Raw genomic sequence first — 18,355 nt, 5'->3', positions numbered from 1 at the left:
TACGTAACTGCCACCCTATTTTAGAAAAAAAAATCATTAAAAAAAGACAAAAGATCTATTCAGATATCATCAATTGAACTCAATTTGAATTGATTTCCAAAGTCTTTGAAAGTAGTGAAAAAAGCTGTTAGGATTAGCCTATTCTGTAATCATGGATGAAAAGCCGGCCAAAAGACTTGTTTCTTTCCTGAAATAAAGTTTTCTCTGAAAATCCAAATACCCATAGCTTTTTTGTGTATCCTATTTTTACTTGTAGGTGACATGGTTGTCACATTGTAGTTTCATTGTAGGTGACATGGTTGCCAAAATTAAAACAAGCAAAGTTTTCAACGGAAAGATTTACGCCAAAGGCAATCCCACCGCTTGCGTCAATGATGTCACAGCATCCCTAGAATTCGAGCTCCGAATGGGCTTCCGTGACCTGGAATGTGGCGTCCGGCAAGACAGCCCCGGTCGATATTCCAACGATGTTATCTTGCAGCACCATGACAGAATTGTTACAAGTGCTGATCTCGGTCTCTCAGTTCACTGCCAGTATGATCTTGGAAACAAATCGGTGTCAAACCAGGTACGATCCTACACTATTTTCTGCATCTAAGGGTAGTTCTTTGCGCATTTAGACCCAGATTGCCCAGAATGTGCATCAACTCAGAGGAAAACACCCTTTAATTAAGTTGTAGAATAGTGGCCCTCCAGAAGGAGACTTAAAAGAACAATAGAAGAAACATTTTTTTATACTGCTAATTTTAAGCTCATTTTAATGGTGCTGGTCGCATTTTTAACAATTCAACCCCCTCTCCCGCCTTAATAGTCTGTCTATAGTCCTAGGCTATATAAAAAAAAACTAGCACAGAAAATTATGAAATTCTTACTGTATAACGCACAAAAGGTTTCAATTAATCATAAAAACACCTTTTTTTCACCATGTTTCTAAATATTTTTTTGATAATATAATCTGAAACATAGCTATCAGATTTGAAAAATGACGCTATTTAGTCTACAAATTTGCAGTGTATATTTACAAAAGTTTCAGAAAGGCATTTTTTTCGTGTGTCGACCAAATATTTTGTAGATTTATGATATTTATCAAACGTAGCAATTCTGCCAAGCGAATAGTTGCATTTTTCAAATTTGATAGCTGTGTTTCAGAAAAACCAAAAGAAATTACATTACCAAAAATGGCTTAACGACATGGATGAAAATGGAAAAAACAACAATGAAATATGACTAATTAATATTTATTGCGTATTATAAAGTAAGAATCTAATCGCTTTTTTTGTTAGTTTCTTCTGTAACCAAGGAGGAGGGGTATTTTTATGTAGCATATTAGAACATTAGGGGGGGGGGATTCTGAGTGTAAATTATCAATAACGGTAACAAAACCATAAAAATGAGCATAAAATTAGCAATCTAGAAATGTTTCTCTTTTTGTTCTAGCATCTCATTCTCGAGAGCCGCTATTGTACAGATTTACCCAACATTTGAAAGAGTAAAAGTGCGGTGATTCATCATACAAGTTCTGGTTAAATGAATAATCGTAGCCATCCTTGTTGCTACTTAACAAAAGAAATTAGTCTTTCGACAGCCGAAATTTTTAAAACTAGATAATGTATAACAGATAGTTGTGGGCTTCAAGCCATGGCTAATTGTAGAAAAAGCCCAGACAGATAGTCCAATTGAATGAGAGGCAAATCTGGCATAAGCTCTAATTAGGATTGTACAAAAATGATATCAGTTCATTTGTTAATAGATAAGTCTATCTATCATCCGTCCATGCGTCATTCCTAGGACAGAACTAAGGTAGATAGTTATAGAACTAAGATAGTCATAGAAACTATAGTTTTCCAAGAATATAGAGTATTGACTAACTCTCTTAAAAAGTATCTTAAGTAAATATGTTATTATTATTCATTAAAATGTTGTTTGTTTTTTTTTATTTTTTTTATTTTTTCAAACCCCGATATTTTTTCGTAAATGAATATTGACAGATCCTTAAATTCAATGGCAGCCTTCCAGTAGTCGATTCGTTCATGAAGTGGCTTTACATCTTTGTTTTATTTTTTTCGCTGGATAATATCTGGTCTTATAGGGAGAAGGCGAAGCTCATTTTTTAAAACGGAGCAATTCTCCATATTTTGAGACGCATCTTGCTCTAGAGCCCCCCTTTAAACCCATCCATTTTTTTAATTCAGGTATACATTGTAGGTAAATAATAAAAGTCTCAACAGTAAAATTGTAATTTTCTTTCAAGTAGTTCAAGTTCAACATTTTATTTTATAAACTTGTTTTATCAGCTCACCGACTTGTCTATTTTCGACATTTCTATTTTTATACTTTCTATTTGAATTTACCATTCCTATTGTATTTCTATTTTTGTCACTTAAATTTGTGATCCATTTTTTTACCACTTCCCAGTGTTCAACAACTTCCAAATTTTAACTTTCAATGACAGTGCAATAATACTACATGAAAATTCCCCCTTCTTGTACATCACCCCCCCCCCACCCCTTTTTTAAATAAAACAACATAATCGGGTTACTGGGCATAGCAAAACATGTAAACATGTTTTCAAAACATAAGGGAGACCTAAGGAGAGCGGGGCAATTTCAATTACCCATACAGGCTTCAAACAAGCCATCTGTCTCTTTTGAATATATTTATTCCAATAATTTATAGCAGAATAATATTTAAATCGTCGAGTATGCATCGAACTATCGTGAGAAATTGATTTTTGCACGGTTTTTTTTTTCAATTTATTCATAATCCCAATTATCTACATATATGACCAACCATAATTTATATTTTTCTATAATAATTTTCTTTGTCTATGAGCGCTTTTCATTTCCACTTTGTAAAGTGATATGAGCTGAAATAATTAAAAGTGATTTGTCGCAAAAAAAATTGTATGAGGCACTAGCATATTTAATAAAAGTATAGCTTGCGAAGTTAATACTTTACGAAGTTAATTCGGCTACTGATGTTTTAGGTGCGAAAAAGCTTTTCCTCTAGTGAAGTTCTATTCAAAAAAGTTAGGATCAGCTGCAAACAAAATAGTATTGCTGAAATTTTTGTAGGGCTTGAAAGATGCGACGCTGAAAATTTAGATCTGCTAGACTTCATGATACGGAACGCGATAGGGATCTTGATAATTCCTGCGTCAATTATCCATACTTAGTAGCAAGGTCGACGCTTATGTCAATGAACTACGCTCAATGTCAGAAAAGCTTCAAACCCACCTCCCAGTGAAAAGCTTGCGAAGTTAATACTTGAAAGATGACAACCTGGGCTTAGACAGTTTAATTTGAAATTAGTTCAAACATTTGTAAACAATCATAAATTTATTGCCATAAATGGTAATCTTACATAATCGTAATTGGGATATGTTCCAGGAATTTTTGATTCAAACGAAAAATGGAGTGAAAGTTTCCAAAAATTTCTAATGGGTGCTGTTTTTATAGAAAATTATCTTACTTACTCTCGAATCCGAAACTTGACATATCTGATTGTCTAACACGGAGCAAACTTTTGAGATATGTTTTACACCTTCTTTTTAATTTTCGTACCACGTATGTACCCGTCGTGAAAAAAAATATACATTTTGATAAAAATTAAATCATATTTATTTTTATAATTTTTTTGGTAAGTACAAAAACAATAATTAAAATGAAATGGAAGTATCCATGGCAGAATAAAAATAAAACTCACGTTATGAAAAACGTTAGTTTGTGTCAATGAGAAGGTTGAAACTGTGTGTGCTGAGATGACAGATTCTGGTTGTTAATTTGAATTTGAGATGCGGTTCCACGTCCAATAGCATGTTTCTGGCAGGGTCCAGGACATATTCCCACCACTTCCGGTGCAATGTCTACCCCTACCAAAATCTTAACGTTTACCTGGGAGTACGCATGCAATGCCTAGGAAGACACTGATCTAAAAGCTGACTATGAGTATTGATCCCTCCATCATTCTTAGTTTTGATAGCGTCATTCCATCATTCTTAGTTTTGATAGCGATTACTGACTTAGTACTATTATTATTTTTAGGTCGACCTGAAGATAGACGGTGATATAACACCTGCATTGACGGAAGAAGCTATTGTTGAATCACCCAACGTCATCATGCGAGTAACCACTAAGATAGGAGATGACACCAAGTCCGCTCAGGTTGGGGATCAGCTGGACCTTCGCTTTGAAATAATGGACCTCAACAGTCCATACGAAATCTTTGTTAGGGATCTCGTTGCTATGGATGGAGCAGGGACCAGTGAAATTCTGCTAATTGACGATCGAGGCTGTCCTACTGATCATCTTATAATGAGTCCAATTAATAAATCTCCAGAAACACCAAAACACTTAGTGTCCGAATTCGAAGCTTTCAAATTTCCAACAACAGATATGGTTCAGTTCAGAGCTCTTGTTACTCCATGTCTGCCAGCATGTGAACCAGTTCAGTGTGATATAATCGACTTCATTGGAGAAGTCCGTAACGTTGAATCGTACGGAAGAAGAAAGCGTGAAGTTAGAGAGCGACGTAGTAGCCAGAAAGAAGAGCTTCTCGTCGTCCAACAGCTGCGTATTTTTGACAAATTCGTTCCTGATAGTCAAACGGATAGCTTCCAGTATTTAGACAACAACAATTCAACAGCCTTGCTCAATCCAGCCGTTTTTGTAAGAGATCAAGGCAACAACTATTGCGTTAATATGATGGGACTAGTCATCGCCGGTGCTTTATTCTTGATAGCTCAGGTGGTCATAGTTGGAGCTTTCAGTTACATTTGGGCAAAACGAAAGAATAGCAAACATGTCGAATCGTTATCAGATTTCACAACCTCAAGCGTAGCTCAGCTCTACGATTCTGGTTACGTAAGAAGGTCTTAGAATGTCAACTGCTAGATTAATTTTCGTTATTTATTCCTTGTTAATTGCTATCGTAGAGATTTTAGCAAAGTTTTTATATGAAAGTTGCCCAAATTATCAAACCAAATTTGGATCAATGTGCAATACTGCCATATTTATTATTCATTCATCTTCCTTTTGAATGAAAAAATAGTTCGTTCAGAGGGAAGAATGCAAAACAAAAATTATCTCGGTGACCCTGAGATGGGAAAAACGGTGATGGATAAAGTCATGATATAACATTTTTGAGTGTACTTTTTGAGTGTAATTCTGTTTTTGATTGGATCTCTGTATATAAGTGATTGAATGAGAGTGATTACAAATTGGACGTAAGTGTGAAGCCTATTTAATTCTATTTATAGCATTTTCAATAAAGGATATTGACAATAAATATTTGGAATTACTTCTTAATATAAATAGGACCTAGATCAAATATATATATATATATATATATATATATATATATATATATATATATATATATATATATATATATATATATATATATATATATATATATGTGTGTGTGTGTGTGTATATATGGTACCGATATAGTTAATGTGGACATTCACGCGTAAATGTTCAAAATTCCTTTCCCTCTGCTTCGATTCAATTAGCTTTACGAGTCAGCTTTTTCAGTCTTATGCTACCTATGATGGTAAAAGTTAGAGTTAGGCTAGACTATGTTAGTTTAGATTAGGTTAAATTTGGTTCTAAATATCAGAAATTGGTGAAAAACCTAACTTAAGCTAACCCAAACCAACCTAACCTCGTCAAGCCTAATCTAACCTAAACTGTCATCATCAAACCTTGCATTAAATTGAAAAATTTGACCGTCAACTCTGGCTAAATCCAAGGAGATATAAAGGTATTAGAGTCATTCACCGGTGAATTTCGACATTGGCCAATTTGCGGACATTCATGGTAACTTCGACATTCTATATAGTGAATTTCGACATTCTATATATATATATATATATCACCACAGTTCAATATTTAGGCTCTTTCTATATAGCTTAGGATTTAATATTTTCTTCTTTATCTTTTTCTTCGTCTTCTTTGAATTATTATAGCCCCTTTTGCATACATCAATGGAATAAAATTCTAGGTCCAGCGGTAGGTGGCTCCACCTGCGACAAAACTCCGGATCTCGTATTACCGAGCAAAGGTCAATCCCATTGCGATACCGCAGTTCAATATTTAGGCTCTTACTATACAGCAAAGGATAAACGTTACTTTCTTCTTATTCTTTTTTTAATTATTATAGAGACGCTTTCGCATAGTCACTGGAATCAAATTCTAGGCACTGTGGCGGGTTGTTGCATCCAAGATCGGACTCCGGGTCCCAAATTACCAAGCTGAGACCAATCCCATAGCGACATCGTAGTTCAATATTTAATCTTTTTCTATATCGCTAAGGATCCACGTTTTCTTCTTCATCTTCTTCTTCTTCTTTGTGTTACTACGGACCCTTTTGCATAATCCCATCACTGGAATTAAATTCCAGACCCTGCGGCGAATTAATCCACCTGAGATTGAGCTCTAATTCTCGTATTATTGAGCAGAAGTCAATCCCGCTGCGATACCGCAGTTCAATATTTAGACTCTTTCTATATAGCAAAGGATTACTGCTATTTTCTTCTTCTTTTTTGGATTATTATAGAGACGCTTTCACATAGACTCATCACTGAAATTAAATTCTGGGCCCTGTGCCGAGTTGCGACACCAGAGATTGAACTCCAGGTCCCGTATTACCGAGCAGAGGTCAATCTCATTGCGACACCGCAGTTCAATATTTAACCTTTTTTCTATATAGCTAAGAATCAATATTTTCTTCTTCACCTTCTTCTTATTTGGATCGTTATGGACCCTTTTACATAACCCCATCATTAGAATTAAATTCTGGTCCCTGTTTCGAGTTGCTCCACCAGAGATTGAACTCCGAGTCCCGTATTACCGAGCAGAGGTCAATCCCATTACCACACTGCAGTTCAATATTTAGGCTCTTTCTATAGAGCTAAGGATTAACGTTATTTTCTTCTCCTTTTTCGGATTATCATGCAGACACTTTCGCATAATCTCATCACTGTAAACGAATCCTGGGCCCTGCGGCGTGTTGTTGCATCCGATTTCGATTTCGGGTTCCCAAATTACCAGGCAGAGATCAATTCTGTTGTGCCACTAAAGGGCTTTCTCAGTTCTTGGTTCAATATTCAGGTTTTTAAGCCTAAAGCTCATTCAGGTTTTTAAGCCTAAAGCTCATTTAGGCTTTTTAAGCCTAAAGCCTAAATGCCTTAAGATATTTCAAACAAATCGAACTTGGGTTCTGGCTAAATTTAGTTCCAGATACTAGCTAAAACTCCAGAGTAAATAGGCTTAAAACTAGCTTACTAACAAGATCAGATTTAGCTAAATCTCAACATCAGCAAAATCTCAATATGGATGGACTTTTTGAAGGTTATTCTGGGACTCAGTTCCAATAAGTCAAACATGGATTAGGGCTAAATCCTGCTAAAAGTTAGCTAAACCATCATTATAGCGACAAAGACCACACTGCCTTTCCATAACAAACAAACACAAAGTAGAAAAAATGTTCTTTCTCGTATTGTGCTGAAGACGGCCCTTGGACATAGGGCCGAAATATCCACTGAATTGATTTCATCTCCTTTAGACCGAATTTTAACTTTAACTTTAACTAACTTTAAACCGAATTGAAACCCAATTTTAAATTCAATTTTAAAACAAAGGTTAACAAATTTTAACTTTAACTTTAAACCGATTTGAAACCAAACTTTAAATTCAATTTTAAACAAAGGTTAACAAACATGAATAAAACTTAAAAGAATTTTAACATGAGAAGTTAAATGTAAAACGTTAAATAAGCCTCAAAAAGTTGCTTGAATGATTCTGCTTGGGAATGCACTAATTCATTATAAGAAAAACAAAAAGTTAATGAGGGCTTCTCTGGCGACAGTGATTAAAATAAGATTTGAGCGAATATTTCGAGCTATATGACCAATATTAAGCGGAAGTAAATGCAAAAATGAAAATAAAGAAACAAAAGGGAATATAATCCGCGAAGATAACAATTAAACTTAAAAATAAATAAAAAATTCACAGAGCTTTAGTTTCGTTAACGTTAAGTAATGATGATTCATGTCAGGGGTGCCCACTTTCAGAAATCACGTACAACATGTGAAGCGTATCAGGAGGGCCAGAAACAGTACCAAGCGTGACACAACTACGCGGCACACATGTTCTGAGATGTGCACCATATGGTGGAAAGAGGGCAACGCCTTGGGTTTATTCCATAGAATTTTATTATAAATCTAACAGTTGGTTAATTACAATGCTTGCTTTCTCGTGTATTTTTGAAAAGAGGTTCTCATCGACTAGCTGGTGATTAAATTTTATGTTGCATTAAACTTTTTTTTTTCAAAGTTTCTGCATATAGGCTTAAGTGTGTAATTACTCAAATCCCTATTCACGGATGTGTTTATTACTTAAATTTTGTGCAGTTTCAATTGCTTCATGGACAATTTTTTAAGGTCCCAAGTCATTGCTACTTAGCGCTATTTCCTCAAAAACTGCAGATGGCTGGGAATCGAAAAATATAATTGCTCAGAGCTTGATCAAAAGATGGCGTACTCTTTCAGAGTTCAATGCTTCTGTCATTCTTTCCTTGTGCTGTTGTAAACGCTTTCCTACGTTTTGATTTGCTCTACCGACGTAGTAATTACCACAATCCCGCGGCATTGGATTCATTACCTAGCCCTTAGGGGGTCAAGAAAGGGGAGGGTGGTAAATATGTCCCGTGGATATCCAAAAATGTCGTTTTGGGGATATTTTCATTGAAAAAAGTTTTTTTTTGTATGTCGATTGAAAAAAGAAAACAAATTTGAAAACAAACTCTTGCCTCCCTACCCTCCCCCCGAAAAATTTTCGTGAGTTGACACCATTATTAGCCCTATGAATGTTAGCCCGATTTATTCAATATAAAACAGAATCAGTACCCAATCAAAGCGAACCTTTGGCCAAAAAAACAGATGAGGCTAGCTACCAAAAAACTTCAGCATCACAATAATTAACTGGACCTTGAGAAATCCTTTTTTGGGGGAATTTTCATCGAAAAAAGAAATGAGTTTTCGGTATTTTCATTGAGAAAAACTGAAAGAACAACAAGATTGCTTCTTCCACAAATTTTTGATAAACGAATTCCCCCCCACCTCCCCCACCCACATTTCTTTGAATAGGCAGCGCTGTTAACCCTGTGGGCACAATTGTAGCAAAAAACGATTTAATGCAATACAAAACAACATCAGTACCCAATAAAATGAACCTGTAGCAAAAAATATACAAGGCTAGCTGTCCAAAAAAGACATCGTAAAAATTAACTGGATTATGAGAAATTTGTTTCCCGATGGACAAAAATGCCTTTTTTGGCATTATAACCGAGAAAAATGGATACAAAAATTAAATTCTCCCTCCCCAAATTTGGAAAATAAGTTTTGCCCTCTGCCCACCTTCATCTCCGTGAACTGATGCCACTATTCATCCTATAAACATAATTGTAATTAAAAACTGTTCGATACAATAAAAAAATCTATACCCAATGAAAATGATCCAGTAGCCAAAAAAACAACAAAAAATACAAGGCTAGCAGCCAAACAATCCAGCATCGCAAAAATTAGCTGGATTTCGAGAAATCCCTTTTTGGGGGCATTTCCATCGACGAAAAGCCTGTTTTGGTATTTTAATTGAGAAAAACGGATAGATCTCCCCCCCAAAAATCTGGCTCCCTGATTCCTTTTTTTCTCTTTTTACTCTTTTTTCAAATAAATTTGTCAATTTGGCCAATTACTGACACCTTCAGCACATTGCCCCCAAGACTACTCATTGGCGCCCCTATAACACAGGGCCTCCCTCGACATTTTGCTCTAGATCCACCACTGAGTTCGTCCTTATTATATTTCTTATTGGTTTATTCATTTTAGTTTTTTATTATATTTTGCTGAAAACGGCTACTAGTGATATAGCCGAAATATTCGCTTAGGTTTTATTTTTATCACTATCTTCAGAAAATTACTTATTAGCCTCATGTTTTTCGCATAATTTGAAGGGAGAATGGGGTTGGTCTCTATGTATGAAACAGATAAAATAATTTTATTAAAAAAAAAAATTAGCTTAACCTACTGATATATGAAATCAAGGCCTTATCCAGGGGGAAATTAGGGGTTTTTAACCTCCTCCCAAAAAAATGTATGTTCAACTTGTAAAAACGTAATAAAACGAAAATAAACAAATTTCTGATACGTTGTTCAAAGTTTATTTGTCCCATCAAAAAAAAATCTTTTTAGTCCCCCCCTCCCCCGGAAAAATCCTGGATATGAACCTGATAAAAATATCCATGCATGTTCGCTTTGGAAATTATTAACATGTGTTATTTGGAATCAATACGGTTCTTCATCTGAATCGTAAAAAAAAAACAAGCATCGGGGCAGGAAATTTTTATTTTTGCTGTTGATCTGCCTTACAAGACCAACAAAGACAACAATCGTAAGGATTGCATACTCCCCCCCCCCTTCAGGGCCTTTGGAGACAACTTCAAACTTGAAAAGGTAACACCGATATAGTCTAATATTTAGAAACACAGAAAAAATGAATATTTTTGTTTTTAAACCATTTGGGAATGCTGTCACCAGAAGTTTCTCGCCTAAGTAAAATTTCATACCATAAACATATGTGGTCCTCGCGTGCACACATCGTATTTGGCATCTTCGGCTGAGTTCAACGGGAGAACACGGAAACAAATGGGGAAGAAAAACTTTTCTGGACCCAGACCATGCTGATGGTTTAAGCATCCTAAATGAAAGTGCGGGCAAAATGAATGGACTTTGAGAGGTTTAGTGAGTTCTCGGTGCTAAAATAGGGTTTGAAAATTAATGTTAAGAAGACAAAGTCACTAAGGCTAGGAATAAGTGAAGATGAAAAGGTAACGAACGGTAACGAAAGATCGATCAAGTAGACAGTCTCACTTTCCATGGTAGTATTGTTAGTAAAGACGGTAGGAGCAGTGAAGATTTTAATAATAAAATAGCCAAGGGTATTGAAAAAAGTTGAAAAGTTGAAAGGCCAGTTAAAAAAAAGTTTGGAAGAATAGGAAGATAAGTCTGCAAATCAAGATTAGAATATTGGAAGATACAGTGATGACAGTGGTCAGATATGGTTCTGAAGCAAGGGCGCTCCAAAAAACAGAGAAATATTTGCTCTGTTTTCCAGAAAAATTACCTACGAAATGTATTGGGTACCCGACTGACTAACCGTATTTCAAACAGCAGGCTATAAGAATGGTGTGGTTCAATCTTACTTTCTAGGGCTATAATAAGAGAGAGGTTGAGATGGCTACAGCAAGTTTTGCGGACGAAGGATGACAGATTGCCAAAGATTGTCCTTCTCAGCCAGCCGTCTAGGACAAAACAAAAAGCAGGTCGTCCGCGATCGGCGTATTAGGATGTCAAAAAGAAAGATTTAAGGGAAGCAGAAACTTCCTCGGAAGGTGTAAAGAGAGCGACTTTGAATAGATTAGGATGGAGGAGGACCATGTGTAGCTCTATTGGTCTCAAGCGGCACGGTGCTGCCGTGAGTTGTAAGTAGTAACTAGAGGCTGTTCTACCAACTTTCGGACGGGCTTGACATAAATTGAGCTGTCTTTTTCAAGGCATACTCCCAAGGAAGTTAGCCCCGAAAGTGCAGGCTTTCAGGTATGCCTGACAAAAACAATGCTGCATTCTTCAGCCTTAATACTTATTTCCACAGCAAAAGAATCTTTGAGGCAAAGAAATGAAAGACTTCACGTGTTATAAATTCTAATCTGTTAAAGAAAAAGGGAAAATACATTATTTTATTCACTTATTATTTTATTTTGTTTATTATTTTATTTTATTTCTTATTTTATTATATGTATTTTATTTTATGTTATTTTATGTTTTATTTTATTTTATTCACTTATTTTGTTTTATTCACTTATTTTATGTTGCACGATAAAAAAAGATGAAGAAGAGCACTGGTTACTAGGTAACAAAAAACAATGTTCCTTAGATGAATTGACTAAAATTCTTAATGCATAACGAGACTTCCGCAATTTTAATCTAAATCTTTCCCATTACCACCCATTTTAATAAACTGTTAGTGAAAAACGCACTACCCCAAAAAACCAGGACATGGATTAAAATAGTAACCAGCTTCCGTCAGAAAGTTCAACGTACTTGGATCATAGAGTAGTCACGGTCAATTTTGGAATTGTTTTTCTTCGTTTTTTACGGTCCATTCTGGAATTGTTTTTTCTTCCTTTTTTTACGGAAATATACCCTTACAGTATACCACGTTGAATTTTTGGAGGACTATAAACAGTTTTCAAATGAGAGGGAGTTCAATCATTTTGCCCAATTTTCATATAGCTTTTATGTTCACCTGCACATTTATGTTTAATTTTCGGGTTTTGGAGGTGGGATCCTAATGAAAAGCCCATTGGTTTGGCCAGGTTTCCCTTTCAAAATTGTCCCAAATAATATTGGTAGGAGGTTGGTGTTCTTGTCCTAGTCAATTTGAAAACAAGAGGGTTCTCGTGTTTCACATTTGGTAGAGTTAATATCTTTCACTTGGGAGTTCACAAGAACTCCCAAAACTCTTTGACAGAAAAGCGATATCAGTTTTAGCAAAAATTCTGATTTTTCAATCATCAGCATTGGTCACTGATGGCAATTTCTGAGCCCGTCATTCTGCTCTGGAATAAAATATAGTAAGCAAATATTTCGAAAATAGTCTTTGGTTTCCATCATACTGGCTATACTAACTAATTATATAGTGAGTATTGAGTCAAAATATGGGTGCCTGAAAGCAAAATGCAGTGTGGAGTACACGTGTCTCGCTAATGGCTTTTTAAATTCCAATGTTAATCTTACATTTCATCATCAACCAGAGCAATCCTTGCGGGGGTCCTCAACTTTCTGCCACATTCTGTACACCTCTGAGCGCAACTTATTCCACCACACTCCTGCCATACTCCACCTCTTCTGCCACGCATGGTGCCCACCACGCCAGGCATGGCACACTTAAGACATACACATGGTGTACCACCTGGCGTATACGAGTTTTGAGAGTGGGTGACTCTCAGAAATCCTTCTATTCAAATTGTAACGTAATTGGCATCGTTATGGCGAAATTATAACGTCATTTATAAAGCTTGTAATATAAAGGGCGTACTCAACTCAACTTAACTTGCAATTCCAGCCTTTAATTTGGAATCCGCGTTCACATAATTGCCAGATTATGGATTAATCTTCCATGCTTACCAATAAACCCAAAGTTAGGTCATTGTAAAAGGGAATTCTCCATTATGAAAGCAATTCAAATAAGCTGCAAGTTCCGTGTCATAAGTTATGACGTATTTGACGTGATCACTGATAGCTTTAGGTCAAAATTGGTCTTAAATGTTTCCTACGCTATCCTTGTGTTTCCTTTTGAAAACACCAAAATTATAGAACGGTTTTTGAGAAACTCTGCCTTGATGTTAAAACTTGGAAGACTAAACGAAAAAAAAATTTCGTATCCCAGCTTCATCTTTTTAAATGATCATTGAAAATTTTAAAAAAAATTTCGTATCCCAACTTCATCTTTTTAATTGATCATTAAAGCATGAAAACGGGAGATGAAAATAATCGTGACAAGCAAGCAGATGAAGGAAATAGACTCAGCTCAAAATGATATTACAATCCAAAAGTTTCTCCTCTGGCTTGGAAGATTATCCTAGGGCTTCACATCCAACGGATGATGAGCGCCATCTAGATCTTCGCTGTTGGATGACTTTAGCCTCCAAGTTGATGAGCAATATTTCAGAGCTAATTGGAAAAGATGACCAGAAGTATACAGAAACTTGGCAGCAATGATAATGTGATGAGGAAATTTCCAAGACAGTGAATTCAGAACAAAACTAATTGAATTTTTCTGCTATATATTTAATAGCCATCCTCAACTAAAAAAATTTTCCGTATCCCAACTTTATCGTTTAAACTGATCATTAAAGTATGAAAACAGCAGATGAAAATAATCATGACAAGCAAGCAGATGAAGCAAATAGACCCACCTCACAATGATATTACAGAGGAATTATTAGCCACAATAGCACTTCGTAAAATTATGGTAATGATCACAATTTTTTGGCACCTCTGATTTTCATGTTGTGAGTGATTTTGAATAACTTTTATTCATCTCAAATTCTGAAACATACAAATTGGACCCAAAAAACAGAACTGTCAAACAGTTCGTGGTAACGAACTGTAGTAAGGAGCGACCCGGCTCAATAGTAACCAAAACTCTAAAAAATTTAATTTTGATATCAATAGCTACATCAAAAGAATCGCATTTTAATGCTGATTTTAAATATATAAGTTTCATCAAGTTTAGTCTTACCCGTCAAAAGTTACGAGCCTGAGAAAATTTGCCTTATTTAAGAAAATAGGGGGAAACACCCCCTAAAAGTCGTAGAATCTTAACGAAAATGACACCATCAGATTCAGCGTATCAGAGAACCCTACTGTAGAAGTTTCAAGCTCCTATCTAAAAAAATGTGGAATTTTGTATTTTTTGCCAGAAGACAAATCACGGGTGCGTGTTTATTTTTTTTTTTTTCAAGGGGTCATCGTATCGACCAAGTGGTCCTAGAATGTCGCAAGAGGGCTCATTCTAACGGAAATGAAAAGTTCTAGTGCCCTTTTTAAGTGACCAAAAAAATTGGAGGGCATCTAGGCCCCCTCCCATGCTCATTTTTTCCCAAAGTCAACGGATCAAAATTTTGAGATAGCAATTTTGTTCAGCATAGTCGAAAACCATAATAACTATGTCTTTGGGGATGACTTACTCCCCCACGGTCCCTGGGGGAGGGGCTGCAAGTTACAAACTTTGACCAGTGTTTACATATAGTAATGGTTATTGGGAAGTGTACAGACGTTTTCAGGGGGGATTTATTTTGCTTGGGGGTGGGGCTGAGGGGAGGGGGCTATGTTGGAGGATCTTTCCTTGGAGGAATCTGTCATGGGGGAAGAAAAATTCAATGAAAAGGGCGCAGGATTTTCTAGCATTACTATAAGAAAACAATGAAAAATAAACATGAAAACGTTTTTTCAAATGAAAGGAAGGAGTAGCATTGAAACTTAAAACGAACAGAGATTATTACGCATATGAGGGGTTCTAAAAATACTTTAGCATAAAGAGCGAGGTATTTAGGAGGAGATAAATACCTCGCTCTTTATGCTAAAGTATTTTTAGTAATTTAAACTATTTATTCTACGGCCTTTCTGATTCAGGGGTCATTCTTAAAGAATTGGGACAAAACTTACGATTTAGTGTAAAGAGCGAGGTATTAACGAGGGTGCAAACCCCCTCGTATACATAACAAAAATATAAGATTATGAAAGTTTGTTACGTAAGTAAATTCTTAAGTTACGTATATTTTTTACTAATAAAAACATTCGTTAAAAATTAAAAGTTCTAGTGCCCTTTTTAAGTAACCGAAAAATTGGAGGGCAACTAGACCTCCTTCTCCACCCCTTATTTCTCAAAATCGTCTGATCAAAACTAAGAGAAAGCCATTTAGCCAAAAAAAAGATTCATATACAAATTTCATTTTAATAATTTATGTGCGGAGAGCCAAAACCAAAATGCATTAATTCAAAAACGTTCAGAAATTAAATAAAAAAAACTAATTTTTTTAGCTGAAAGTAAGGAGGGACATTAAAACTTAAAACGAACAGAAATTACTCCATATATGAAATGGGTTGTCCCCTCCGCAATCCCTCACTCTTTACGCTAAAGTTTGACTCTTTGCCACAATTCTGCTTTTTAAAACAATTAAAAGCTTTAGCGTAAAGAGCGAGGGATTGCGGAGGGGACAACCCATTTCATATACGGAGTAATTTCTGTTCGTTTTAAGTTTTAATGGCGCTCCTTACTTTCAGCTAAAAAAAATAGTTTTTTTTAGTTAATTCTGACAAAGGTTGATACGCCAGTATAGGCGCACACAAATAACAGTATAGGCGCAAACGGCACACAAATAACATTAACAAGAGAAATTTATGGCACAACTATATTTCGTAAAATAGTAGGAATAATCACTTTTCTAGTTAGATAAAATCAAACAAACGTCCAAATGGGGATAAGCCCATTTATTGACAGAAAAACAGATACAAAACTCTGGACATTCCAATCACAAATATAGAGATCATCATCAGCAGAAATATTAAAGCATTAAAATTAAAACTAACATATTTACACAGAACAAACTAATTCACTTCCGGCTCATTCACTACATTTGTCTGAGAGAGTTCAATAACTGGGTTCATCCAAAGTCTTGAGTTGTAAAATTTCTTTTGGAGGTGGGGGATGGGTTTGGGCTAGGGGTCAGCTCCCATACTTTTTTGGAATAAAGTATCTTTAATAAGTTTTTAATTTTAATGCTTAATATTTCTGCTGATGACGATCGCTATATGCGTGATCGAAATACTTATTTTTTTTTATTTTTAACCCACTTACATCAAAAAAAAAAATAGCGGAGTAAACATAAGCAAAATCAACAATAGCATTACACAAAAAAACAATAAATCACCAAAAACAATTTAGACATAAAATAAATGATTTTAATGAAACAAACGACTTAAGCCATGATAAGGCAACAAACGCCGATACGCTGTTTCCAAAATCTTTTTGTGTAAACCAGTCAGCTTTTCAGTAATATTCGGGAGGTGAAACTTACTTATTAATTTTCTATTCCTATACCAAAGAGGAAGATAAAGAGGATATTTACAAAAACGGAAATAGGCCACCCGAATATCACTAAAATCCTTATTCCTAAGTTTCCTAAGCATAAGATAAAGCCCAGAAAGGTAAAGAACAGAATGATCTGAAAAAGTAGAATACAGCTTTCCAAGGGCAATGCGATTATATTTGTCTCGATTAGCTACAATTTTAGAGTAATCAATCTGGATCTTCGTTCTAGCATCCCGAATGGCACGCTCTCAAAAAGTTTTTAAATTTTTTGGTAAGTGTAATACCCAACCACCGCATCGAATCTACATGAGGGATTTAGAGCTTAGAGGTTTAGAAGAGGATGGAGAATTGAAAGAAAGATACTCACATCTACCAACGTTAAGCGAAAGACCGATTTTAGTAGAAGAATAAGAGATTCTATTAACTATCTGCGATAGTCTGAGTTTGGACCGGCTTATTAGAAGGACATCATCAGCATAAGCAAGGTATGAAATATCAGTTAACCCAACAAAACACAAAGAAGATATATTCTCAAAAATACTAAAAATATGAAATAAAAAAAAATTGAATATAATACTCCGCCCGATTGTCGTACACCCCGACAAACAGGGACAATAAAAGAAGAAAGGGTACCATTAGTTTTAATTCGAAGATAGGATTTACCATACCAGAACTTAAGAAAAAAATAAGTGAAAGGTTAATGCCGTGACTATAAAGAGAATATCCTGACTGTGTAAAATACTATCGAAAGCTTTAGAAAGACCAAGGGCACAAATGTGAAGACTATACCCTTTAGCAGAAGCATCTTTAAAAAGGCAAGCCAGAGCACGGTGAGCTTGCTGGCAACCAATGCCAGATCGAGAACCGAGCTGGTTCTCCCCAAAATCAGCATTCAAATTCATGAAAGGAAGTAGGAAATATTCAAGGATTTTACTAAGGTAACAAGTAACCGTGATTGGCCTGTAAGAAGAACAGTCCAATGGACTGTTACCTCACTTAAAGAACGGAAGTGACAGTTCCACACAAAAAGCTATCAGGAACAAGAGAACAACAAGTACACATTTGGAAAAGCAACTGCAAATGGAAAACCAATGATGGGCAATTTACTTTAAAATGATAAACACTAATTCCGTCAGCATCAAAAGGGCTTGATTTCAATTTCTTAACAGATGCAATTACAGCTTCAACAGAAACGGGTAGAGCTTGTGCCTGAGTTGAAGAAGACGGGAGAACCGAATCAAGCAACTTTGAGTAAAATGCGTGCACTACATAATTCACTTTGGAAAATATAACTGAATAATTGTCAGACGCCGCAGCTGGCGAGATGGGGTAATTAAGATTTACTAAATTACCTAGTTTAGATGAATTTATCACTTTGTCCCAATCATTCTTGTTAGTAGGACAATCTAACCCTGTATATCGGCTTTATCAGAGACGTTTTTTAAACACACGCTTAGTTTTTTTGTTTTATTTCAAATACATTTCCGGATTGTGGTCGACCATTATTAATCCATATCCGCAGGCGCAATTTGGCTTTATTTTTCACGATTCTCAGTTCAGGATCACATGACCATATTGGTTTCTTAATAATTCCATATTGGTTTCATAATAATTATATGAATAAATGAGGCAAAAAAATT

General features: G+C 35.5%; 2 protein-coding genes across 3 annotated transcripts in view; one reads left to right on the top strand and one right to left on the bottom strand.

The window, feature by feature from the left end:
• The window catches only part of LOC136037301 (uncharacterized), a 38,615-nt gene extending 33,329 nt beyond the window's left edge, over positions 1–5,286 (top strand). The window contains exons 7-8 of the mRNA XM_065719948.1: positions 291–568; positions 4,044–5,286. Coding sequence (XP_065576020.1) covers positions 291–568; positions 4,044–4,877 — 1,112 coding nt within the window. The 3' untranslated portion in view covers positions 4,878–5,286. The remainder of the gene's footprint in view (positions 1–290; positions 569–4,043) is intronic.
• The window catches only part of LOC136037302 (autophagy-related protein 16-1-like), a 226,882-nt gene that overhangs the window by 151,093 nt on the left and 57,434 nt on the right, over positions 1–18,355 (bottom strand). The gene's annotated exons all lie outside the window — the stretch shown is intronic.

The sequence above is a fragment of the Artemia franciscana genome, chromosome 16 (genome assembly GCF_032884065.1).
Source record: "Artemia franciscana chromosome 16, ASM3288406v1, whole genome shotgun sequence".
In the NCBI taxonomy this organism is placed as follows: Eukaryota; Metazoa; Arthropoda; class Branchiopoda; order Anostraca; family Artemiidae; genus Artemia; species Artemia franciscana.
The sequence above is the reverse complement of the archived record's forward strand: the minus strand, read 5'-3'. Positions and strand labels throughout refer to the sequence as shown.